The sequence below is a fragment of the Rhineura floridana genome, chromosome 10 (genome assembly GCF_030035675.1).
Source record: "Rhineura floridana isolate rRhiFlo1 chromosome 10, rRhiFlo1.hap2, whole genome shotgun sequence".
In the NCBI taxonomy this organism is placed as follows: domain Eukaryota; kingdom Metazoa; phylum Chordata; class Lepidosauria; order Squamata; family Rhineuridae; genus Rhineura; species Rhineura floridana.
The window spans coordinates 86926928-86954568 of NC_084489.1; the positions used below are offsets into that span (position 1 = coordinate 86926928).

The following is a 27641-nucleotide window of genomic DNA, read 5'->3' on the forward strand; positions in this document are numbered from 1 at the left end:
AAGGAAAAGGCTGGAGAGGGCAGAGGAAAACAAGCAAATTCAGACGCCAAATTCTGAATGCCTTGCTGGAGAGTCAGGATGGCAGAGAGGCTCCCATTCAGCCTCAGCTGAGTGAAAGCTGCAGGAAGTCCAGTGTCTCACCAAGGGAGGGGTGGGAAGCTGTTCCATTTTGCCCACCTGCCATACTCCGATGGTAAGGCTTCTAAAAAAGATGTCAAGAAACAAAGATTCAAAGCTTACACCACCGTGTATAAACTATGCCATTCGCTCCCACATGAAGGAATGGCAGCGACCAAGTTGGGGGGGCTTTAAAAGAGGTCTAGAGAAATGCATGGAGGATAAGGTTATTGGTGGCTACTGGCCATAATTGCTATGATCTACCCCCACTGTCAGGCAGGATGCCTCTGAATAATATCAGTTGCTGGAAGCCACAAGATTCTGATCAGAGTCTGCTTGCAGGCTTCAGCAGAGCTTGGAAAAGTTACTTTTTTTGAACTACAACTCCCATCAGCCCAATCCACTGGCCATGCTGGCTGGGGCTGATGGGAGTTGTAGTTTTTAAAAAGTAACTTTTCCAAGCTCTGGGCTTCCCACAAGCAGCTGGCTGGCCACTGTGCAAGCAGGATGCTGGACTGTGACAGGCCTTTGACCTGATCCTGCAGCCAGGTTCTTATGCTCTTATTTTCTAATGGATTGCATTAGTAAAGGTATTCTTGTAACATTCATCAGTGACTTTAGCAGCCTGGGAGAAGTGAGCAGCTGAAAAAGCAAACACCAGCGCAACGTGGTGGCAACATTTGCCTTAACTCCCCCCCTCATCAAATCCAAACACCACCTTCCCTTTCACATCCCAAAATGGGAAGATGTGAAGAACGCCAAGCCCCCTGTACCCTGTGGGTAGCAGGAATTGGTCGCTTGCTGTTTGCTAAAGACTGTTTGTAGCATTTCTGCAAGCTCCATCTCAATGCCATTTCTCATCAGGGTCTCACAGAGCACTCCGCTGCCTCATTTCCAGGCAGCCGGGCCTTGTGGCTAAGAAATAAAACTAAACAAGGCCTTTTTTCTCTCCAACAAAGCAAATGTTCTTTGAGCAGGGCATTTTATGAGCCAAACTCCACAAATCCCTTGCCTAAAACTAAGGCCTAAATGTTGGGCTGAGGGCTTGTTTCATCTCCGTTGCCCAGCAAGCCAAGGGTTGGGTCCTGTGCGTCGCTGAATTGCCATTGTGTTCAGCTGAGGGTGAAATGTCAAGGCCAAGTGGGAGGTTCTGATTTGGGCAAACTGGCCAAGGAATTTCAAGGGGTGCAAACAAAGATTTTTGATCAGACTTGCAAAATTTCTGCAGTGCGAATCACTTGGGGAGCAACATTTCTCCCTGAAGGGTTCTGTGCATCACTAAGCTGCTGCTGTGTTCGGCTGATGGTGAAATGTTGAGGTGAATTTGAAGCTTCCTATCTGGGCAAAACATCCAAGGAATTTTGAGGGATGCAGACAAAACGTTTCCATCAGACTTATGAATTTTCTCTGGCGTAATTGACATCTATGTCTCTAACGCAGCCCTTCTACGTTTTTGCTTTTCTCTTGTAGATGGATTCTGTGTCCCCGAATGGGACAACCTCATCTGCTGGCCCGAAGGAGCCCCAGGACAGGTGGTGGCCATGCCCTGTCCAAAATACATCTATGACTTCAACCACGAAGGTAAATCTCTTGTTGTGGCACAGGTTTTTCACGCAGTTTAATAAGATGAGCTCTTTCGGTAAGGAGCACGGGCAGTGGGTATGATCCAGAACTGGACTTCTGGTCTTGGTGAGCCTCTCTTGCTTCTGGGTTGCATTATCTGCTCTTTGCCCCAGCTTTTGTCTATGGGCTAGAGCTTCTGTTGGGAAAAATGGCGTGTTTTCCACTCTCTGCTGTTTGGAAACTTTACTGGGAAGCATGGATCACATCAAATCTACTCTGACAACACCTAGAGTCATGAGAGCTGACCTGACATCTTCCCATATGCTCCATCCTATCCGTTGCCTGCACTAATCCAGACGCTGTTCACTGGGTGAGGCTGAGTCAATATGCTAGTTTCCAATCAGATGGGTTGCTGTTGCTTACCGGGAGGGACAGAAGGTGGGGTGAGGCAGCTGGGAGGTTGGCACAGTGCAAATGCACTAGCGAAGCAAATCCAGCACTCTGGCCAGTACGTCTGCTTAGCAATTCACCCCTTTTTGGAAGTACAATAGCAGGGATCATTCAGTTAGGAACAGAAGGGTTAATTCTGTTTACAATAAGTCAGACAACCAAGGGGGGGTGGAGGTGTTGCCTAGCAACTAGTACTTTTGTTATGATTCTTGCTGAGAGAATTCATGCTCTGTTTGGCTGTGTAGTTCTGAGGGAGTTTTCCCCTGTTTGTATAGTTGTATGTCTTCCTGCTATGAGCAAGGCCTGAACCCTGTAAGAAAGACAAAAGCTCTCTGTTTATCCTCATGTTACATACTGGTTCTGCTCAATTTACCCAGTAAATTATTATCAGTTTCTTTTCTCCCTGGACTTGAATATCTGCAATATTCAAGTGCTGACACCCTCACACTCCCAGCAAGTAACAGCGACCCATCTGCCAGCAAGCTAGCGAAGTGGCTCCATCCCACCTTGCAAGCCGCTTCTGCCCTTATCCAACCATTGCCGGAGAGGCATGCGATCCAACTCTGAGACACCATGGGCACCTGCAACATCAGAACTAGCCTTCCAGGTGCGAGATGCGGGTTGTCCAAAAGAGGAGTGATGAGACTTGCACATTGCACATCCACTGCCAAATGAGACAGTTTGGCTTTTACTTTTGGAGTTCCCCTGAGCCTGCTGATGCCTCCCTCTTGTGTGTGGGTGCTGTGGCTCTACTTACCTAAATAATGGCACTCACAACCTGAACATCGGAAATAGAGGTAATGGTGGTTTGATGCAGCTCCCCTCTCACCTCATGTGAAAGTCTCGCAGTGAGCTGGTCCAGTTTTGCTGCTTCAGCCTGGTCTAGGCATACATGAGAATAAAGTGGTGGAATGCTGAGCTGCTAGAGTAAGACTATACCATTTGAAGCTGGGGGGGGGCGGGCACTAGATTCCATTTGTGAAGGGCCCCCACGGTTAAAAAGCAAGTCTCCCTGCATGTTTACAGAAAACAAAAAACCTCGGTCATCAAGGAGAAAACTTCTAGCCTAGCCCTGTTGTCCTACTTTTCTCTTTGCAGGGAGATTTTCCATAGGGAAGCATTTAAAAAATATGATCCCACAGTTTATAACCGGATATGATTTACCAGCAGATCCAATAATTATACTGTTTGGTAATGTTGAACAATTATTCATGTTAAAATGCAAGGAAATAGGTATACACCTTCTAATAGCTGGCCCTATGGCAATCTGCTATGGTGGTGGTGGGGATTCAGTGCAAAAGTTCTAAAGGGTTGGATTTCGATGGTACGGGAAGCGGTGCAAATGATGAAATTAACCAGTATTGTCAGAGTAAGGGAAGGGAGGTACTTTCTTGCTATCCTTCCTTGCTATCCTTCCGTCGGCAGGCAAAGATTTTTTTATTCCGACAGGCTTTTGGACTAGAAGATGTTTAAGATAGGGCCTCATAAGGTCTGTTGTATTGTTCTATGGTCCTATTCTTAATGTTTTAAAGTGTCTTAGTATCTTAAGTGTATGTTTCATGGTTTTAATGTCGCGAATAGTTTAATTCTATTTTAATTGTATATTTTTTTACCTATGTGTAGTTTTTATTTGTAAGCCGCCCTGAGTTCCAGTTTTGGAAAAAGGGCGGGGTAAAAATAAAGATTCATTCATTCATTCATACTTTAACAATCGTTCCATTGAAAATGTAGTGTTTTTATTATGTATGGGTGTAATGAGATGCAAAACAAGGTTGGACCATATGCCTTGCTAGGAATTTTGTGGTTATGCACTCACACAGCTATACAATAGATGGATCTACTATCAAAATAATTTTCAAATTGTTTTACTTAATTATTTGTGTGCATAAATATTTTTGTATCAGGTTATGCTACTTTGTCTTTATGTGTTACTTCCTTTCTTTTCATTTTGATTTAATGTTAATTATTTTAATTTTTAAAAATATGACCCCACGCCTTCAGTCTAAGGTGGTTCTTCCCATTCTGTCATCTCAGTGTTGTGCTGCCTTGTTCTTCACCCCATCTCACCCCTCAATTATTTTATTGCATGTGTAGAGCAGGCTTTAGCAAGAAGCCACACATCACCACTAAATGAGGGGGGGGATTCAGTTCAGTTCAGATTTAAAGGCGAATCCATTTAATTTGCACTTTCCAAAACAATTTGCAAACTGAAAACACAACCATCCTTTGAAATTCACATTGCTCTGAATTTTGAAATGCATTCTTCAGGTCCCATCTACACCTTATATTTAAAGCAGTATTATACCACTTTTTGCAGTCATGACTTCCCCCAAAGAATCCTGGGAACTGTAGTTTGCTCAGGGTGCTGAAAGTTGTTAGGAGACCCTTATCACAGGGCTAAAATTCTCAGAGTGGTTTAACAACCAATCCCTCTTCCCAGGAAACTCTAGGAATTATAGCTCTGTAAGGGGAACAGGAGTCTCCTTACAATTCTTAGCGTCCTTAACAAACTACAGTTCCCAGGATGCTTTGTGGGAAGCCATGGCTGTTTAAAGTGGTATGGTACGGCTTTAAATGTATTATTATTATTACTATTACTATTATTACTATTACTATTACTATTACTATTACTATTACTATTACTACTACTACTACTACTACTACTACTACTACTACTACTATTATTATTATTATTATTACCTTTATTTATACCCTTTTTCCAAAACTGGAACTCAGGGCGGCTTACAACTAAAAATGGGTACATATAATTTGGACATATAAAGATCTACATTTAAAATAGAATTAAACTCCTTATAGCATTAAAACAATTAAACATCACCTAAAAATACCTAAAACCAATTTAAGAATAATGTAATCAAACAGTAAAACAATATGGGATACCTCTAGAAGTCCTGTCTTAAACAACTTCTACTCCAAAAGCCTGCTGGAATAAATAAGTCTTCACCTGTTGACGAAAGGACAGTAAAGAGGGGGCCATTCTTGCCTCCCTTGGAAGGGAATTCCAAACCCTAGGGGCAGCCACCAAAAAGGCCCTGTCTCGCATAGTGTATAGTGCAGTTGGAGCCACAGTCAAGGGATGTGTATACAAATGCACATGCTAGGGCAAAGTCTGCATTTAAAAAATCTACATTAATGAAAACAGCATACAAAAATCCATAATATTGGGGGAAATTGCTTCGCAAACAGTGTGTATATTAGGATAAATACACAGCAACATGCTGATGAGGATTTTTTTAAAAATTCACAAAGTGATGTGGCATTGTGGAGAACTGAACATAAGACTTGAAAAATGAGAAACGGAAATGAACCAGTTTGTCCACCCCTAACTTGTCTGAACTCGTTTCCCCTTTTTAGGCCATGCCTATCGACGGTGTGACGTGAACGGCAGCTGGGCACTGGTGACCAGCAACAACCGCACTTGGGCCAACTACACTGAATGTGCCAAGTTCCTCACCATTGATACCCGGGAGAGGGTGAGCTGTTTTGTTTTGTTTTGTTTCATCAGGGTTGTGTGCATCGCTTAATCTAAGCTTGGTCTTGGCCTTGTCGCATGCAAAGCTCAGCTGCAGAACATGTTCCATTGCCTAGGCTCAGTCTCAACGCATATTAGAACTCCTGCAAAAGTTTCCACCTAAAGCAGAATTTCAAGGGACGTTATTTGTTCTTGATCTCCACATCCTCATTTTCCTTCGCTGGCGCTTAATCTGGTTTAGTATGGGGAGCCCAGAGCTTGGAAAAGTTACTTTTTTTGAACTACAGCTCCCATCAGCCCAATGCAGTGGCCATGCTGGCTGGGGCTGATGGGAGTTGTAGCAACTTTTCCAAGCTCTGGGGGAGCCATGTGGTTTTGTTGATGATGTCAGAAAGCTACACCACATATGATGATGCAGTGGAGGGCAGTGAACAAATTTAAAAGATCAAGGTGGCAAAGTTGAGGTTAGACTGGCCCCCTCCCTGTTGAACTAAAGGCTTTTTTTTATTCCAGCAGGCTTTTTAACTAAATTCTGATTTTATAGGTTTAACTCATTTTCAGTTTTATTGGCCTGAGTTTCCTGTACACCACTTAGAGACAACTGTAATTAAGAGGTATATAAATTGCTGAAATAAAACTAAATAAGGAGTGTGTGGTTGCAGTATGCGTGTGCATGGTGCCCATCATAGTTTCTCTGGTGTGCAAATGTGCCCATAAAGGTTGGTGACCCCTGTCTTAAACCATGCATCCAGTGAGGCCAGAACGGGGTAGAATTGAAAATACATGGCTGCTCCCTCCCCCACATGTAAACTATACTTTTGTAAAGTTCAGTAACACAAATTGCATCTGACGCCATTGTGCTCTATAAGTGGGGGAGAAATGTGATTCAGCTCACATTTAAAGCCAGTCTATACTTTGGACACATCATGAGAGGACCTGATTCACTAGAAAAGACCATAATGCAGGAAAAACAGAAGGGAGTAGAAAAAGAGGAAGGCCAAACAAGAGATGGATTGATTCCATAAAGGAAGCCACAGACCTGCACTTACAAGATCTGAACAGGGCAGTTCATGACAGATGCTCTTGGAGGTCGCTGATCCATAGGGTCGCCATAAGTCAAAATCGACTTGAAGGCACATAACAACTATCAAATTGACACTTTCTGAAACAATATGAGAACCAAAACACAGCCATCCTTCAAAATTCACACTTCAAAATTCACACTAATCCAACTTTTGCAGTGCAGTCCTCCAACCAAAGAATGTTTACATACATGCATACATTAGGGGAAGTGTGCATAAAAATGAATATTTTAGTGAAAATAAGCATACAAAAATGCATTATAGTAGGAGAAATGGCTTGCAAAAATGTCTACATTACTTAAAACCTTCTTAGGAGAAACTCATACTACAATACTGAAGAATTTCATGAGGATTGTTGTTTTTCTTTAAAAAATTGCAAACTGATGCAGAAATGTGGAGAACTGAAGATCTGAAAAATGAGGAACAGAGAGAACTGAAACTGACAGATCCATCCCTATCGTGCTTCATGTTTTCCTGACCTTGATCCACTTCACTGACCACTTGATAGAAAGAAGCAGGGAAACTCACAATGACATCAAATCACGCACTAGATACCATCCCGGACATGAAGCTGCAAAGTGGCTGTTTTTGAGGCAGCCCCACATCCTGGTTAATCTTGAGTTTCTGTGCAATGTGATGTCCTTGTCATTTCCTGGCTCTCTGACTTCATAGAATCATAGAATAGTAGGGTTGGAAGGGGCCTATAAGGCCATCAAGTCCAACCCCCTGCTTAATGCAGGAATCCAACTTAAAGCATTCCTGACAGATGGCTGTCCAGCTGCCTCTTGAAGGCCTCCAGTGTCGGAGAGCCCACTACCTCTCTAGGTCATTGGTTCCATTGTCGTATGGCTCTAACAGTTAGAAAGTTTTTCCTGATGTCCAGTCGAAATCTGGCTTCCTGTAAATTGAGCCCATTATTCCGTGTCCTGCACTCTGGGACAATCGAGAAGAGATCCCAGTCTTCCTCTATGTGACCTTTCATGAACTTGAAAAAGCTATCATATCTCCCCTCAGTCTTCTCTTCTCCAGGATAAACATGCCCAGTTCTTTCCATCTCTCCTCATACGGCTTTGTTTCCAGTCCCCTGATCATCTTTGTTGCCCTCCTCTGAACCTGTTCCAGTTTGTTTGCATCCTTCTTGAAATGCGGTCTCCAGAACTGGATGCAGTACTCAAGATGAGCCCTAACCAGTGCCGAATACTTCACACGAGTTGGAAACAATACTTCTGTTAATGCAGCCTAAACCAGCATTTGCCTTTTTTGCAGCCACATCGAACTGTTGGCTCATACTGTTGGCCCAGTGTCAGACAGCCCGCTACCTCTCTAGGTCATTGGTTCCATTGTCGTATGGTTCTGCAGAATCAAAGGAAAGTCTGATCATTTCTTTTGCATTTCTTTAAGGAGTTTTCTCCTCCGTTTGTTTTGTTCATTTGTTTACAACTGTCTCAGTGTTAGGATTTGGGCTCTCCTTAGGTTTTCCACATTTCTCTGCATCCCACCCAATTTCTCTTCCTTTACTTATATTACACACGCACAGACCATGGCGCATGGTTTGGGTTCATAAGTACACAAGAACCTTGCTAGATCAGACCCATCAAGCCTAGTCTGCTTCCCCATACTTAAGATATGCAGCTACTGTATGCCAGCAAGAGGGCGCTGTTATCCTCCTTGCAGGCTTCCCACCTGGTTGGTCACTGTGGGACCCAAGATGTGGGACTCTGATGTGCTCTGATCCAGTAGGGCTCCTTTTAGGTTCTGATGGCCCACCAAGGCCAGAGTTGTCTCCTCTGATGGGCAGCAACCCTCCAAGCACTCAGGAGAAGGTCTCTTTCCTCCCTGTTGCATGAGACCCTTTTGACTAGAGATGCCAGGAATTGAACCTATACAAAGAGATGAGTCACATCCATTGCTCTGCCTGCTTTTCCCTTTGGCCTTGCCCGTCACTAGAATGTGGCTCCTAGAAGGTCTCTAGAGAGGGCATGTGGCCCTCAGGGAAAGGTTTCCCCACTCCTGCTCTGAACGCTGCAGACGTCAAATGCTACAAATGATGAGCTGGTTCACTCTCTCACACAGCAGAAGCAACGCACTGGTGCAGCGGAGCTACCTGACTCCCCTGTGGGAAACTTGCCTTGTGCCTGCACATGGAAAATCCATGGCCTTGCTGGGTCCACGCCTACCGGCCGCTTCAACCACAGTTGTTGCCTTTCTGTTTATTTAGTTTCTGAATAGATTAACATTGGCAAACACACCGTTCCAGCGGTGGATACGGCCAGGAAAACATTCCCAGGTCTTGGGGATTCTGATGTAATAGGGCTGAAGTTAGCATTCCAGAGGAGCATTACTCTGCAGCCCAGACTGAAAACCAGAGATGTCATTTCAAAACCTGGGTTGCTTGTGTTATTTGAAACTTGCTAGAGGAAGGGAAGGGAGGTTTCCTAGCGGGCGGAGAGGAAAGGGGTCCAGAAACTATAGAAAGTTACTGGCTGTGTACACAACATACAGCTGTAACTCAGTAGCACATGACTCCCCCCCCCCAAGAATGCAGGGAACTGTAGTTTGTTGAGGGTGCTGGGAAGGGTAGGTCTGTGGGGGGGGGAAGCTACAGTTTTCTGGACTCTTCGGGGGAAATCATGTGCTCTCAATGTGTGATGTGTACCCAGCCACTGATCTCGGCCAGAGATTGGTCATAGATTTTCTGAATCTGAATTTGTTTATTTATTTAAGACATTCATATGCCACCGTTCAGGGCAAAGCCCTCCAAAATTGGCCTACGGTGCCTCCAGACCACCTGTTTATTGAGCATTCATCCTGATTTGCTCGCACAAAGCTTAGACTATATCCAGTCTTTACTGAGCGTTTGTTCTGATTAGTGATGAGCCTTCATCTTGCTATCGTGGTGTTTACACGTCTTCCCATTAATCATTTAATTGTCTCACACTTTTCAGTGATTGTCACTTTCCTAACCGCAAAAAGTCCATGGTTGTCCTTTAAATGGATTTGTTGAGCTAAAGTGACAAGAGGACTCTAATCCACTCTAACTGCACAAACTCCCTGCTGGAAAATACTGACAGTCTGGAGACAATCCTACCAACGTCATTAAAACAATATAAAACCTCTTTTAAATATCTCTCTTTTTTTCCCTCTCAGTTCTTAATTGATTTGAGTGACTTTGGGAGGCAATTTTGTTGTTACGTGCCTTCAATGCGATTACGACTTATGGCGACCCTATGAATCAGCGACCTCCAATAGCATCTGTCGTGAACCACCCTGTTCAGATCTTGTAAGTTCAGATCTATTGGGAGAGAATAATTGCCTGAAAAGTGGAATAAAAACATAGTAATCAAGTAAGTAAAACAATCTAGATACTAAATCAAAACCAGCAACAGTTCAAAGCTCAGCACATCACTTTTAGTAAAACGCAGACTGAGACAACTGTGTTTTAAATGCCTGCTTAAAAGCGAGAAAAGATGGAGCTATGCATACATCCTTTGGAGAAGGTTCCAGAGATAAGGAGCCACCACAGAAAATGCCCTGTCTCTAGTGGACCTTGACAGTGGGCCTGTTGTACACTCAACCTGCCATTCCCTCTTGAAAACAGATTTTGCAGGTTCTTCTTTCTAAAAACCTGTTCAACCAGATGAAATTGTGGCAAAAGAGATGTTTGTGTACAGCAAGGGCAACGATGCCTTGGGTGTTCCAGTTTTGAAGCTCCCTTAAGAAAACAATTGTCTGCCTCCATCCCTGACTAATATGCCCTGAGGAAGTCAGCTACCTTCTACTAGGCAAGTTACGTAGCTGTTGCCTTGGTCTCAGAGATGCTCTCCTGCTGTGTGGATGGGAGAGAGAGATCCATGGAAGGTGTGGTCAAGACAGCAGCGATCAAAGATGCTGGAACGGCATCTGAACTGCTGTGCTCCAAAGGCTGCAGTTTCAAGATACGAGGCCCAAGCTCACAAGACGTTCTCCTGCCCAACCCTCACTGAACAAATCCACAAATTCACTTCATATTTCGTTTTAGTTGACAAGCAGCAACGACTTTTAAGCACGGCGATCCAAATGGTCTGAACCGTTATCAAGAGTTTTTGCGAGGACTTTAAGGTTCTTGATGGACATGAGTGAAGTAATGTCCCAGAATTCCACTGTATTTTCTCACAGTGCCCGTCCATTCTTCCTCATGTTGACCACCACTTAAGCCCTGCAGCCAGAGAAAGACAATGAATGACAGCTTTCCAATGCAATTCCCTTAACGCTCTTTTTCCTTTTTCTACATCCACTTTGTCTTCGCTACAGGAAGTCTTCTATCGCCTTTATGTGATTTATACAATTGGCTATTCCATTTCGTTGGGGTCCCTGACCATCGCTGTCCTTATCCTAGGATATTTCAGGTAAGCAGTTCCAGTTCCTTGTCCAGTGGAGGCTGCTGGCTCCAATGTCAGTGGGGCAGTGAATCCATTCCGGGTTTGTCCAAACTTTCAAGGAGCTGTCCAAGGTGCTTCAGCCACCAGTGTCCACTGTTCTTGTCCATACTGTCATCTGTGTTAGCCTTGAAGTGTATCTGTGTTTGTGTGAAGCAGATCCAGGAGCCAAATATGGCCCTTAAGGCCTCCATCTGGCCCTCGGCTACACCCTTCACCAGTCCTGATTTGCACCCTCCTTGAGCTTGGGATGGGAGGATCTGCTCATTTTGCTCGTACTTCATTTTTCCAGCCTTAAATTCAGTTCTCCACATTTCTGCAGCAATGTTTGCAAGCAACTTCTCCTAATACAGTGTATTTTTGGAATGCTATTTTCACTAATATATTCATTTTTATGCACATTTTCCCGCAAGACATGCATTTTTGTGAACAGTGTTTGGTTGGAGAACCGCATCACAAAATTCGGATGGGTACAAATTCTGAAGGATGGCTGTGTTTCGGTATTCCTAGTGTTTTCAGAAAGCGCAAATTTGATTTTAAAAAATGGTCTTTAAATGTGAACCACATCACATTTGCCCCCCCCAACTCTAATAATGACTCTTGTTTGCTTGGATGGAGGGTAAAGATGGGACCTGGGGCTGTGGGATCTTGTTCAGTGGTCCCCTGCTCACTGGAATCAGGCTCAGAGCCAGGAACTGAGTCCAGATCCTCAGCTGGTTACACCGTAGCCTCCAACTCAGTGTCCAGGTCGCTGCTAAGCTCCAGGGTCATGACACCTAGGGAGACTGCAGAAAAAGAAGAGGTGTCTGAGAAGCATGAAGGGGAGAAGAAGGGTCAGGGAGGCTTCTGTAAGGGCAAGAAGAACAGGAAGAGAGAGGGGTGTGCATTTATGGACTGATCTGAAAGTCAGCCACCTGCTTGTTGGAGACTATGTCTACGCATTTTGCCCCATTTCATAGACCACTGAACACATCTGCAAGGTGCTGTCAGGTGGCTGCTTTATACTGAGTCAGACCATCGGTCCAACCTAGCTCAGTATTATCTACACGGACTGGCAGTGGCCCTCTGGGGTTTCAGACAGGGAGGCTCTGTCAGGCCCTACCTTGAGATGCTGTCTGGGATTGAACCTGGGACCTTCTGCATGCAAGGCAGATGTTCTACCACTGGGCTATGGCTCTTCCGCCTAACGGAGCCGACGTAAATGTCCATGAATGTGGAGGGAGGTGCCCCAAGCAAAGATCCTTGCAAAAATCAGAGTCCGCATCCCGCTCCCATTCAAATTTCTCCTGCGGGTAGGGTCCGATGAAGAGGTGTCTGGACGGCTGCATCTCCTGGGAAGGGTTAGCAGTGGGACATCCTTGTGACAGGTTTAGAAGATGGCTCTCCTCACTTGTAGTCCCCGCCCTGAGTCACCCTCCTTCTCTTTTCCATTCCAGGCGCTTGCACTGTACCCGGAATTATATCCACATGCACCTCTTTGTCTCCTTCATGCTTCGAGCCATCAGCATCTTTGTGAAGGACGCCGTCCTGTACTCTGGCTCGGCGCTGGAGGAGATGGAGCGGATCTCGGAAGAAGACTTCAGGTCCATCACTGAGGCGCCTCCACCAGACAAGTCGCCGCTCGTGAGTAGTCCGTTGGTGCCAGTCTCTGCAAAACCCATCAACCAGACTCAGCAATTCATGCAGGAATGGGTTTGAACAGGGGTTCCCAACTTTTGGAGCCTAGGGACGTCTTTGGGCATCTAAGAAACTGTTGTGGGCACCACAAAATCCCTGTTTGATCATATGGCCTGCTTGCTGGCTGACCCTAGCGCCCCCTCCCCCAATCTCTAAGACAGTTTGTTTATTTAGGAGAGCCTGGCTGGGAGTCCAGAGTCTGTGAGTTCCAGTCCCTGCTCGTGTCTCCTGGGTGTCAAGGGCCAGCTAAAGATCACCCCACAGTGAGTGGCTCAGGGTTACGTGCCCTGCCACCTGTGCAGCTGTGGGCAAGCTGCAGAGTCCCAAGGAGCCCAGTTGCCCCCGGCTGGCAGTTGCAGACAAGGAAGGGGCTGGCTTGTGCAGCTGTGGCAAGTTGAGCAGGCCCTAGCCAGCTGGGGAGGACTAGCCTCAGAGGGAGGCAATGGGAAACCCCCTCTGAATACCGCTTACCATGAAATCCCTATTCATAGGGCAGCCATAAGTCGGGATCGACTTGAAGGCAGTCCATTTTCATTTTTTCATTATTTGATTTATATACAGCCCTTCCTCCCAGCAGGAGCCCAGGGCAACATATGTTCCTAGCATGGGTATTGCATTTGTGTCTGAGCCCCTAAGACGCTTTGACAAGCGCTTTCAAAATGTCAAAAGGCACATCGCAAGAGAAGACACTAAAGAAAATTCATGCAATTTGGAAACTGTACTTCTGTTAATGCAGCCTAAAATAGCATTTGCCTTTTTTGCAGACATGTCGCAGTGTTGGCTCATATGAGCCAACAGTGCGGAGTGGCTGGAAAAAGGGCAAATGCTATTTTAGGCTGCATTAACAGAAGTATAGTTTCCAAATCACGTGAAATATTAGTTCCCCTCTATTCAGCAGTGGTTAGGCCTCATCTTGAATACTGCATCCAACTCTGGTCTCCGCACTTCAAGAAGGATGCAGACAAACTGGAACAGGTTCAGAGGAGGGCAACAAGGATGATCAGGGGACTGGAAACAAAGCCCTATGAGGAGAGACTGAAAGAACTGGGCATGTTTAGCCTGGAGAAGAGAAGACTGAGGGTAGATATGACAGCACTCTTCAAGTACATAAAAGGTTGTCACATAGAGGAGGGCCTCGATCGTCCCAGAGTGCAGGACACAGAGTGATGGGCTCAAGTTTCAGGAAGCCAGATTTCGACTGGACATCAGGAAAAACTTCCTGTTAGAGCCATACAACAATGGAACCAATTACCTAGAGAAGTAGTGGGCTGTCTGACACTGGAGGCCTTCGAGAGGCAGCTGGACAGCCATCTGTCGGGAATGCTTTGATTTGGATTCCTGCATTGAGCAGGGGGTTGGACTTGATGGCCTTATAGGCCCCTTCCAACTCTACTATTCTATGATTCTAGATTTGTGCCTCTCACTTATCGTGTCTGAGCCCCTAAGACACTTTGACAAGTGCTTTCAAAATGTCAAAAGGCACATCGCAAGAGAAGACGTTCAAGAACCAGAAGGCATGTTCACTGTCACTGCAGCTCTGCACACACACCCTCCGTCTGAAATTTAACAGGGGGCTGTGAAATCTCCCTTTGCTGCTCTTCGATTCATTCTTCAGCAGTAGGAGGTCACAGATGTGAATTCGGAAACCACCTTTTAAAATCCAAGCTGTCGCTTTGGACAGAGTATCAGCTGGGGATGCTCCTGCAGGTCTGTCTTCTTTCCTTCCTTTCAGAAAGGATGGTCAGTGTCAGGGGTGGGGAGCCGTCAGCATCCCCCCAGGGCAGCATTTCCTCCTGGGCAACCTAATAGGGGCCACAGGCCAGTGGTGGCTCAGTAAGGCCAGAAGCAAAAGCTGACAGAGTAACACGTTTGAGTTTGACCTTAATATAGTAAGGTAGTTTCTACACACAGAAAAAATTGGGAGCCCCCTCTGTCCTCCGTGCACGCAAGCAAGACGCATTATCAAAGACACTCTCCAACCTGGCACTCAAGGAGGATGCAAAGCAGAGCCCTGGAGAGAGGGGGGCATGGCTGGGGAAGGCTGTGGCCCGGGTGGGGGGTCTCAGGGCTCAGCTAGAGAGGCCAGGAGGGTGGCATATGGGCCCCAGGCATGAGGTTCATCATCCCTGTTCTGTGTTGGAGGCACAGGCCTTACCCTGAAACAGACCATTGTTCCGTCTAGCTCCATATTGTCTGCAAGGAAGCGTACCTGAAGTTGCCAGGGATTGTACCAGGGGCTTTCTGCATGCAAAGCAGATGTTCTGCTACTGAGTTACAGCCCTTCCCCAGATCCAGCACAAGCCCTTTCTCCTTACCTGCAAAGCCCTCCATGGCTTTGTCCCCCGACTTCTGCTCCAACACCTCTCTCCCTATATGCTTTGCTGCCCCAGTTTCATGACCCTCCACCATCCAAAGGATCTTCCTGCGCCCTGGAATGACTCCGCCCTTTCTCCCTCGCTGCCCCACGAGCCTGGACCTTTCCCCCAGAGCACCTGTGTGGTGCCACCTCTCTTGCGTCCTTCAAATCCCTCCTCAAAAAAAGAAAGAACAACCCACCTTTGCCAGGATGCCTTTGGCAGAGCCCCCTCACCCCCATGCCCTGTGGTAGATAAACCGGAGGGCGTTTGAACTGAAATAACTGCATATGTGTTCCCTGCGGTCACCTGCTCCGCTTCCTCAGTTGTTTCCTCTGTGTCAAATCATACAGTAGATTGTGACCTCCTAGGGAGCAGGGAACCTTTCCACCCGGATTCTATAAACCGTCATGCACAGCGATGGTGCTATGTAAATAATAAATTATTATCTCATGTGCATCGTGGCTATTCTACCTTAGCCACTAGATGGCACTAGATGGCCTCATTATAGACCCCCACCCCACCTCCAGTTAATTAAGTCAAGTCCCAACATCTTTTCCCTGCTTCTCTTGTTATTTTTATTTATTATTCATTTATTAATTAAATTTATTAGTCGCCCATCTGGCTGGCTGTCCAGCCACTCTGGGCGACGTACAAAATAAAAACGTACAAATACATTAAAACATTAAAAATCTCAACAATAATAATAAAACCTAACCCACCTCAAAAGCCTGCCTGAAGAGCCGGGTGTTCAAGGCCCGGCGGAAGCTCATCACAGAGGGGGCATGGCAGAGATCATTTGGGAGGGAATTCCACAGGGTGGGGGCCACAATTGTAAAAGCCCTCTCCCTAGTCCTCACCAGTCTAGCTGTTTTAACTGGTGGGATAGAGAGAAGACCTTTTGAGGCTGATCTTGTTGAGCGGCATCCCTGATGATGTTCAAGGTGCTCCTTCAGATTTTAATCCAACTGGGTCAAGGGCTGGTGACAGATTATGAATTCAGACTCTGGTCAATGGTTCATGCTGACTTCTCTCTCCAAGGGAGTTTGGGTTTTAGACTATACCAAGAGAAATGGACGAGTGTTTTTGTAACCTCATGTGCCATTGGTATGGGTCTCAGTTTGTGTTGATCCCTGCCTTTATTAAATAAAAATAAAATCCAAACAGCTTGTAAAAATTCTACTCTGCATGGATTAAAGACATAAGAAGGGCCCTGCTGGATGAGGCCAAAGACCCATCTAGTCCAGCATTCTGTTCTCATGGTGGCCAACCAGGTCCCCGTTATGGGAAGCCCAAACACAGGACCTGAGTGCTGTTACTTTTTTGGGAACAGGGTCCCAGCCAGGCCCCTATGTATGAGCCAATCAGCATGAAAAGGAGTGTTTTAACCCCTTGTCCTTTTGTGCTGATTGGGGCCAATCAGACTGAAAGGAGTTGAGTCAGCCACTGCGAAGACTCTTCTCAGTAGCTAACACATAGCCTCCCCTTTCATGCTGATTGGCTCCTAGGGATGTCTGTTGTGGTGGAGTGTGGACTCGTGAGTTGACATGGAGAGACATGGGAAAGTTGAAAAAGAGGGGTGGCTGTGAGTGGGTGTGGCGTGACTATCCTGAAGTCTCCCTGCACTTCTGAATTTGCCACTACACTACTGGTTAACCCCTTTTTTCCTCTCCTTCTCTGGCCTCCCTCAGGTGGGTTGCAAGGTAGCTGTTACCTTGTTCCTCTACTTCCTGGCCACCAATTACTACTGGATTCTGGTGGAAGGCCTCTACCTTCACAGCCTCATCTTCATGGCGTTCTTCTCTGAGAAGAAGTACCTTTGGGGATTCACATTATTTGGCTGGGGTGAGTCTTGGTGCTCCTTCCCACCTAATTCCACAGCTCAGAGCATTCTTCGTGGCTTAGGGGATGAGCTAGTAGAGGAGAAGGGTGGGGTGTGTTTGCACAGCCTTGTGGATATCAGAAAATTGACTCCTCAGTAATAGTAGCAGAATTTGGGGGGGGGGAAATAAATTTGTCATCTTTCCCAGGGTGAGTGAAGGCTCCTGGGTTTGGATTTTCTGATCTTCCTCTGAGAGCTTTGTGAAAATGCACAGAAAAAAATAAATTCATGAGTTGAACCAGGGGAGCCTACCTATCCGTTATTGTGACGATTCCATGTGAACAGAATTTCTGTATGTCTACAAGCCAATGTGGAACTGGACCAAAAGGAAGCCATTGTTCAATAGCGACAACAAATCCTTTGGAATATGTTGCAATAGAAACACTGTTGTGTGTAAAGTGAAGAGGTAACCTTGTCTGGTCATGGCACCTCAGATGGGCACTGATGACTAGATGTTTCATCAGTGGGCGCGAATAGCTTGATGATTCTTCAATGGCTTTTGATGGCTGGTGGCTGCTAGAACACACCTATCTGCCTGGGTGGAGGCTAGAAAAGAATGTTTTAGGCCTGGAATATAGTCAGTAAAGGAGATGAAAGTTTGCAGGTGTCTGAAATGGGGGGTCCAAGTCTAAGTTGTTTGCTTTGGGGGAAACTGATGCTATGTAAACAACATACGCTGCCTGTATGCCTCCTTGCTCCAGTCCTTCTCGACCTGTACATTTGAAAATAAGCCTGTATTGCAAAGAAGCAATAAGAACAAAATTAGTCCCTTGTCACAAGCAAGCTGTTCTGGAAGTGTCTGTGCTCCTGGTCTCCCTGCCATGCTCTTTGGCTCAGGGCATTGGACTGATGCAAAATTTTATGAACTTGGCCTGCGTCTGTCCATGACAGGCCAAAACAGTGACAAGGCAAGGTAGAAGAGAGAGCCAGACTGGGTGATGCTACCATTTTGCAGCAACTAAAGCTGAACCTTTGCCCCTCCCAATGTTACTGAACTACAGCTCCCATCATCCCTGGCCATCGGCCATGCTTACTGGGGCTGATGGGAGTTGGAATCTAACAGCACTTGGAGGACCAACATCTGGGGAACCGGAATGAAAGGTTCTGCCACATGTTCTCTTCAGTTGGCCAACATCACAGGGCAGGCCTGCCTCGACCAGATTTGGGGTTCCTGGGGTGTCCCTCATACAGCTTTCTTTCACCCTTTCCCCACTTCCTTCCCCTAACCTCAGGTGCCCCAAATGGCTATTTAAAGTAGGCAGGGGCTGCCTCGAATGTGTGGATGCATGCAATAATGGCAACCTACAATTTTCACAGGAAGTGGAGTTGGTGCTGAAAACAGGATGTGGGGATGGCCTGTAGGCAGGTAGTTAGCTGACGTCTGTCTGTTTTCATACACAGGCGTGCAAAGGAAGGGGGGGAAATCTCTGGAAATAGCATCAACTCATCAAAAACAAGGAAGGAGATATGTCACACATCCACTTAACAGTCAAGCTCTGCATCTATGGCTGTCTGTTCCCCTCCTTCACAACTTGTATATTTGAAAATAATCTCACATTGCAAAAGGACTAGATAGATAGAGAGATAGAGAGATAGATAGATAGATAATCATCAGTCCATTATTTTATTTATTTATTTATTTATTACATTTATATACCGCCCCATAGCCGAAGCTCTCTGGGCGGTTTACAGCAACTAAAAACAATAAAAACAAATATACAGATTTTAAAACACACAAAAAAATTTAAAAACACAATTAATTTTTTTTAAAAAACAATTTAAAAACACATGCTAAAATGCCTGGGAGAAGAGGAAAGTCTTGACCTGGCACTGGAAAGATAACAGTGTTGGCCCCAGGCGCACCTCATCAGGAAGATCTTTCCATAATTTGGGGGCCACCACTGAGAAGTGGATTCAACATTTGAGTCAAATGTACAGCTTTGCGCATTTGATGGAACTGTGTCTTAAGAACATAAGAGCATAGGATTGTAGTCAACTAAGTCCTACTCAGAGAAAACCCATAGAAATTAATGAAGATAAGTTAGTCATGTTCATTGACTTCAACGAGTCTCCTCTGGGTAGGACTAGCATTGAATTCCACCCATAGCAACTGCCTTTCTGGATCAGACCAAAGGACCATCTAACCCAGTGTACTGTCACCAAGAATGTTTCAAAATAGACGTTTCTGAGATGCCCCCAAGAGGACATGATGGTTACTCTCAACTGTATTGTGTTCACGATCGATGAATTAATTCTGCCCTGTTCCCTTAAGGACAATCCATCCTCCAGACTCTTCCCTGCTGCAGCTCGGGGTTAGGATCCCTGACAATCAGTTGCATATAACCTTGGTTTTTTCAAAAAAAGTTACCAACCCTTGTGTTGGAGTTTGAACTTGATAATCTCATTTCAACTGATCAGCATCTTTGTTGATCCCCACCATCTGGTCATCAAAGGTACACTACCTCTGGACATGCAGGTTCCATTCTTAGCTAACCATCACTAAGGATGGGATCCATTGGCTGGTGCCGCTTCAAAAGCATTCTGTCGACTTAAGTGGCCGGTATCGATTTGAATTCTTTGTCTGCTATTTGCCACTTTTACCTATCGTTTTTTCCCCTCCTAAAAAATACTGATATCAGTACTGCTATTTTTGAAAGTAAATATTGATAATTATACAGGGTATATCAATGCTTTGAAAGTGCCAGTTGCGCCCGTTCCTTGACGTGCTAGACTTGACTACGGTGACACATGCCTTAGTTACATCCCGATTAGATTACTGTAACGCGCTCTATGTGGGGCTGCCCTTGAAGACTGCTCAGAAACTTAAATTGGTACAAAGAGCTGCTGCCAGAATGTTAACTGGAGCTGGGCCCCGAGAACATACAACTCCTCTGTTATACCAGCTCCACTGGCTGCCAATTTGTTTCCGGGCACAATTCAAAGTGCTGGTTTTGACTATAAAGCCTTATACGGCTTAGGTCCAGGTTATCTGTTAGATCGTGTCTCCCTCTATGAACCTATCCGGACTTTAAGATCATCTGGTGAGACCTTACTCACTATTCCATCTTTTCCGCAAGTTCTTCTTGCGAAAACACAGAATAGGGCCTTTTCGCTGGCTGCCCCCAGATTGTGGAACTCCCTCCCCAATGAGGTTCGATTGGCCCCTTCGCTTTTGTCTTTTCGTGCCCAGGTGAAGACTGTTTTATTTAGATGAGCTTTTAACTGAAATTGACAAATATTTTTATTTTCTCTTGATTTTTAATCATTTTAAACGTCTTAATCTGTATGATTACTGTTTTAATTGTTTATGGTTCTTAATTGTAAGCTGCCCTGAGTTCTCTGGAAGTAGGGCGGGGTATAAATATTATATAAATAAATAAATAAATAAAATATATGATAGGAAATATTTATACAATTATTGTTCTTAATATCAATATTTCAGAGGCTTTTTTTAAGAAACAAAATTACAAATAGCAGAAAATTGCTACATAAAAATCCGATCCACAACGATAGAGAATAAGCGAATTAATGGGAAATTTGGTTCCAAATCCGAAGTGGGGAGAATTCTAGCACATCCGTAACCATTGCTAGGCCTATCCTCCATGGATTGATCTAATCCCTTTAACAAATCACAATGCATTTATGACGGATCCTGAACGAAAAAGCCATTTAAACTGGAAAAACCACTTAGGAGGTCTTCTTCCACCCTAGCTCCCCAGGAAGGTTATTTAGGAACATACTTAGGAAGTTGCTTTATACTGAGTCAGACCACTGGTCCATCTAGCTCAATATTTTCCACACTAGAAGTGAGGAACCTGCAGCCCGTGGGCCAAACTAGGCTCGGTGGAGATCCTAATTTGACCCACAAGGCTGTTTTCCCCAAACTGCACACACCTGACACCAAGCAATTTACAGGTGAGCAACCCCACCCAAAATGGCCCACAGGGCTTGGGGAGTTCAGGAACCAGCCTGCCAATGGATCCTCTTCCCCACATCTTGTCTACACCGACTGGCAGCAGCTCTCCTAGGTTTTCAGGCAGGGGACGTTCCTAGCCCTACCTGGAGATGCTGGGGGTTGAACCCGGGACTTTCTGCATGCAAAGGAGATACTTTTGCTCTGCTACTGAGCACTGAACTAATTAATTTGTTGCCCGTACTCATTACCAGCTGGAGGAGCCTTTGTCACTTTTACACTTGAAGATGGAACAGGTAGAAGATGCAGTTCCTTCTCAACTGTCGATTTACAGGCCACGAAGTCTGGGAGCACCTGCCTTAGTCTGGAAACGAGGAGGGAGATTAGAAAAGGTTTTTGCTCTGAAAACCATTTCCGCCACAGTTGCTGAAGGGGCCGAGGGATCTTTTTTCTCTTCTGATGTCTTCTCCAGAGATCTAGGGCTTATCCACACGGGAGCCTAACTTCGTACTAAAGAAGCTGCTTTTACCATCACAACAGCTTTTCAAAGTCCACAGTTCTTGCTCAATGGTAGCTTCCAATCCGCTGTTTTCCTTTCACATAAGTAGGCATTCCTCTGGAAGGGTTTAGTGTTGGTGTTTCCTTGTGGCCCCGCCCCAATTTTACATGTTTACTCCCTCTGGAGTATAGATATTGCTAATAGAGAAGGGGAGGGATTTTTTTGTCAGTTTCATTGTTTCTTGTCAATTGCACACCTCTCCAGCTAGGGGAGAGCCTTGGGGTGCAATTGACACAAAAGTATATGAAACTGATTAGAGGGGGGAGTGAGTGAAAGGCAAAGTAGGCAGCTGCTGTGGAGCATAAGTAAAAAAACATTTAAGCAAAGCACCTACATGGAGGAGCACAGCGAAGCTGAGACTATTTTTCCTTTCCTTTTCACATTATAATCGGATTGGGGTGATATGGATTTAAAGGGGGAAACTGCGTTCTAGCTTTTGCTTGCCTGCAATGTCATGTGAACCATGCAAATGACAAAGGGATGCAAGTAGCACCAGACACACACTAAATCGCCGTGTGGATGAGGAAGTCCTAGGCAGGCACAAATGGATGTCGATCCCTGGAGGTCACTGTCGGAATTCTCCCAAATTCTATCAGCCCAGAGCTTGACCATTCCCAAAACAGGAGAGAATACAATCATTTTCAATTCACCGAATTAAATCTAGCCAATCTCATCTAAATAAATAAATGGTGTCATGGAGCCTGGGGCTTGATCCAGATGCCTCGTTGTGTCAGGCTGGGAGTCACGCTTGTGGACTGCTGTGGACTGGGTGCCCTGTGGACTTCAGAGCCCTGTTGAAACATAGGAAGGAAGAGGTCGGGCAACATCGGCAGACAGGATGAATCTTCTGGATTGTCTCGGCCTGGAACGAATCTCAAGAGCCAGGCATGGGTGTCTGCATGAATTTGGAGGGGGGAGTAAAGAACTGAAAGGGAGGAGCAGGAGAGTTTCACACACATGCATAAAAATACAAAGAACAATGCTTGTTCATTTGGTCTCGTATCTCAGGCACTATCAATGCTAGAAACTTACTCTGGGAATTTGGAGATTATGTTTCATCATGGGGGGACATACCCCTCCTTCCCTCCCCCCTTGGTGGACGTCCATGGAGCCAGGGATTCTCACCTTTCCTGGTGCCTTCTGGTTGCTTTATTTTCTATTATTTTCTAGCCGCATTCCCCCCAGCTCCAAAAACTGGCCTCAGGGACTCTGGGACAGGGAACACACACACAGGAAGATATGAAGAGCTCTGCTGGATGACGATGAGGTCCATTTTAGTCCAGCATCCAGCAGCTGGTACTCCCCTCCCAGGAAATGGCACTCAGAGGTATACTGCCTCTGGCCATGGAAGTTCCATTTAGCTCAGTGAAAGCTGAGATGACCTGACCTTATAGGACCTGCATTGTACACACTGTGTGTGATGGACTGGAGATGCACAGCGCATACAATGTGGATACTATAGAAGTCAATTTCGGCGGTGCCACCACAATTGAGGCTTTGTGGAAAGATGGCAGTACGTGTGAGAGAGAGAGAGGAAGGGAGGGAGGGAGGGAGGGAGGGTAATGAAGAAGGTAAAAATATCTTCAGTTCTGTGGCTCTTTGCCGTGTATAGCAACAATATTCCTCAAGTTCTCTGCCTCAAGGAGCTTCCAAATGTAAATGTTGATAGGGGCAACACAGGGCTGGAAGAAGCAAGGGCAAAGGGAGATGAATGTATGCAGTTTTATGCTTAAGTTTTGACACTGTCTTTTTACAAAGAAAAACCTTAACATCACAGCTTATTTTGGTTATCATACGTTAGGAATGGGGGGGGGGTGAAATTCAATTCAGTTTGCACTTAAAGCCAAATTTATCAACTTCGCTCTTTCCAAAACAATCTGAGAACTGAAACACAGCCATCCTTTGAAATTCACACTTACCTGAATTTTGGGATGCCGTTCTCCAGCTAAGTAAGGTTTACAAAAAAGCATATATTAGGAGAAAGTGTGCATTAAAATGAATATGTTCATGAAAATAACATACAAAAATGCATTAGGAGAAATTACTTGCAAAAATGTGTGCCTAAGTCAAAACTGCAGACAATAACGTGTTTATTAGGAGAAATTAGCACTAACACGCTGAAGAATTTTCATGAGGATGTTAAAAAAGAAGAATTCTCAAAGTGCTGCAGAAACCAAGAAAACTGAATTTACGACTGGAAAAATGAGAAAGTGACAGAACTGAAATTGATAGGCCCTTCCATCTCCACCATAGGGAAAGCCAAGTTACATGTTGTTGGACTACAGCTCCCAGTATCCTTGACCACTGGTCATGCTGGTTGGGGGTGTTGGGAGTTGGAATCCAACAACATCTGGAAGGCACCAAGTTGGCTAACTCTGCTGTAGATCCTGAAAGATATGTCCCTGGTGAGCCTCTGTCAGTCAGTGTCAACAATACGAATCTAGATGGACCTGAGTCTGTATGAGGCAGCTGTCTATGTTCCTATGTAGCACAACAAAATGATGCTAAAATGGGCTGTTCTTACATGTCTTGCTTTCCCTTTGTCTTCCAGGTCTTCCTGCTGTATTTGTCACAGTCTGGGCTACCTTAAGGGCAACGTTAGCAAACACAGAGTAAGTCTAGAAGCCAATATTTTGCTTTTAAAAAAACACCCCTCCCCCCAACAAAGCCTTGTGCTCTGTTTGGTTTCTTCTAATATTGATCAAAAATCATAAAAACAAAAAGAATGGCCAATGTAATAGCAAATACAAAGTCAATTTCATAAGACATAAGAATCCTGGTGGATTCAACCAAAGGTCCATCTATTGTAGCATCTTGTTTCCAACAGGACCCAAGCAGATGCCTTCTAGAAGCCCACAAACTTGCCAAGATATTTTTTCTTCTCAGCCTCTGGTTTTCCAGAGGTACACTGTCCCTGTATCTGGAGGCTCTATTTAGTTCTAATGGCTATTGGTCAACTGTCATCCCCTCCCATGAATTTGCCTAATCCCCCTTTAATACCATATCAGACAGTTGATTTCCTGTGGAACTGTCCCCAAATTAGAAATGACAAGAGAAAACCAATAGTTTGGGCAATTAAAGGAATAACAGGCTATATTTTTGCCCGTTCATCCAGTCACAATTCTCTTGGGTTGTCTGGACAGGCTAGTTTCTGATGAGCATGTTAATATCCTTTGGAATGTATTAACTATATCCAAAAGATCGTACTCAGTTAGAATCATAGAGTTGAAGGATACCCAAAGGCTATTTAGACCAATCGTCTTCACCTTTTTCAGACCTGGGACCCATCTTTAACCCAGACACACATTTGGGGACGAATTTCTCCATTTTCTACCATATATTTGAAGCATGGTACTGCTGTTGCTGTTGCGACCCATCTTCGATCAGGCCAAGACCCAATTGTGGGTCCTGGGCCACCAACTGAAGCAATTTATCTAGACCAACCTCCTGCAACCTCCTAAAAACCCAGAATGAAGGAAAGTCCACCACCTTCTGACGCAGTCTGTCAAACAGCTTATAGCATCAGCAAGTTCTCCCTAATATTTACTCTAAATCCGTTTTCCAGTTATTTGAATCCATTGACTCAGGTTCAGTGGAGCTTACTCCAAGGTAAGTGGAATTAGAATCCTAATCCCAGTTATCCAGGAGTGAGCCTGATTGAATTCAATAGCTCTTACTTCTGAACAAACACGGTTAGGATTATTTCATCCACCACCTTTCCCACAGCCTAGATTTTCTTAACATAATGGACCAGAAATAGATTGATTCGCCCATGCAAATGATGCCCCACATTTATGTATTTATTTATTTATTACATTTATATCCTGCCCTTTTTCCCAGAAGGAGCCCAGGGCAGTGAACAAAAGCAGTACAAGCACTCTAAAACATCTTAGAAACTTAAGACTTTAAAATATATTCAAACAAAATATCTTGAAAAACATGTTAAAGCAAAACATCTTAAAACCATATTTTAAAAAAAAAACTTTAAAAACATCTTAAAAAGCAATGCGAACACAGACACAGACTGGGATAAGGTCTCTGTTGAAAGAGGAATGTCTTCAGTAGGGGCTGAAAAGACAACAGAGGTGGTGTCTGTCTAATATTTAAGGGGAGGTAATTCCAAAGAGTAGGTGCCACAACACTAAAGGTCCGTTTCCTATGTTGTGCAGAACAGACCTCCTGATAAGATGGTTTCTGCAGGAGGCCCTCGCCTGCAGAGTGCAGCGATCGACTGGGTATATGAAGGGCAAGACGGTCTTTCAGGTGTCATGGTCCCAAGCTATATGGGGCTTTGTACACCAAAACCAGAACCTTGAACTTGGCCCAGCAGCTAATCACCAAGTTGCAAAGAAAGATGCTATCAACAAACTTTCCCATTGTTGAGCAGGAGAAAAATGAGTATCTATTGTAATGTGGCTTTGACAGCGTCCATCTTTTTTTCCAGGTGCTGGGATTTAAGTGCTGGCTACTTCAAATGGTTTATTCAGGTGCCTATCCTCATAGCTGTTATGGTGAGTAGTGGGAGAGAAGAGCGGAGAGAGGGAGGAGGAGAAGGAACTTGTGATCTGGGGAAGTTACAAGGGAGAATCTGGGGGCAAGTTGCAACTAGGAATGGTGCAAAATCAGGGCTGGCCCCATCATTAGATAGGGAGAGGTGGGATGGATGTTGTGAAAGAGGAGCAAATTTTTACCTCTTTAGTTTATTCATACTGAACATATTAATAAACTGAAATAGTTTTATCTTAGTGATACTATTTAGTAAATAGTGGGACCCTGAAACTGGGGATGGGCAAATATGTCTATGATGGTTTCTGTCAGATTCTTATTTTTCCAGTTTTAAGTCCAGTTCTTCACATTTCCACATGAGTTTGTGATTTTTTTTCTCATGAAAATTTGACAGCATTTTTGTGCAAATATCTCCTACCGTACACATTTTTATATGCAATTTTCCCTCATGTACATATTTTTGCAAAGCAATTTCCCCTAATACAATGCATTTTGGATGTTATTGTTCTCTAATATATACATTTATAAACACACTTTAATCTAGTATATACTGTTTTTGGTACACATTACTAGGCTATAGAACTGCATTGCAAAATTTGAATAAGTGAATTTCAAAGGGTGGTTGTGTTTCAATTCAGTTCACAATTTTTTTGTAAAGCGCAAATTAGATTTGTTGTTGTTGTGTGCCTCCAAGTCAACTATGACTTATGGCGACCCTATGATTCAGTGACCTCCAAGAGCATCTGTCATGAACCACCCTGTTCAGATCTTGTAAGTTCAGGTCTGTGGCTTCCTTGATGGAATCAATGCATCACTTGCTTGGCCTTCCTCTTTTTCTACTCCCTTCTGTTTTTCCCAGCATTATTATCTTTTCTAATGAACGTAGTGAGGGGGTTTGAGAGTGTCGAAGAAGCTGAGAGCAATGCCGTCAGGAGTCTAGACCAAGAGGCTAGACTTCTAGCAGGGGCACCCAAGGCGGAATGGTCGAAGCTGAGACACCAGACTAAAATGCATCCAAACTCAGAGGAAGGCAATGGTAAACCACCTCGGAATATCTCTTACCACGAAAACCCTATGAACAGAGTATCCAAAATGCAAATTAGGTTTGCCTTTAAATGTGAACTGCACCAACTGTCTCTCCTACCTGTACCTGCAGCAAAATGTCACAGCGTGGAGTGTTCCTGTCCAGGACATTCCATTCCATTCCCCCTTCCTCCCTGGTTATCTGTTTCCCCCTCTCCCCCCCAAAAAAAGCAGGCAATCAGCATTTCATTGCTACTGAATATGCTCCCTCCTCATTGAGCTCATTTTGGGGTTCCTCCCTTAGAGTTTCTCCCCTAAAGGTTTTTTTTTTACTTCTACAAACCTTGGAGTTTCCCAAAGCCTTCTGACCCCTCCCTCCATTTTGGCTCTGCTAGCGACAGCAGTCGCCTCTGGGTGTCAGAAGTGGAAGGGATGATTTTTCACCATAGGAGCACTGTTTGGAGGAGCTTTTTTGTCTTTACTTTTTGCCTGTTTATCCAGACAAACATCTTCACTGGGGTCATCTCATCGGGGTTAGTTTCTAATGAGCATTTAATTGGAACATTAACCACACAGCCAAGATCTTAGGCGTAGTTCACCCTGAGAT

General features: G+C 44.8%; 1 protein-coding gene across 1 annotated transcript in view; it reads left to right on the forward strand.

The window, feature by feature from the left end:
* Positions 1 to 27641, forward strand: part of PTH1R (parathyroid hormone 1 receptor) — a 162207-nt gene that overhangs the window by 118776 nt on the left and 15790 nt on the right. Inside the window, exons 3-9 of the mRNA XM_061586051.1 lie at positions 1588 to 1698; positions 5506 to 5624; positions 10996 to 11090; positions 12557 to 12743; positions 16843 to 16996; positions 24057 to 24117; positions 25950 to 26016. Of these exons, the coding sequence (XP_061442035.1) occupies positions 1588 to 1698; positions 5506 to 5624; positions 10996 to 11090; positions 12557 to 12743; positions 16843 to 16996; positions 24057 to 24117; positions 25950 to 26016 (794 nt within the window). The remainder of the gene's footprint in view (positions 1 to 1587; positions 1699 to 5505; positions 5625 to 10995; positions 11091 to 12556; positions 12744 to 16842; positions 16997 to 24056; positions 24118 to 25949; positions 26017 to 27641) is intronic.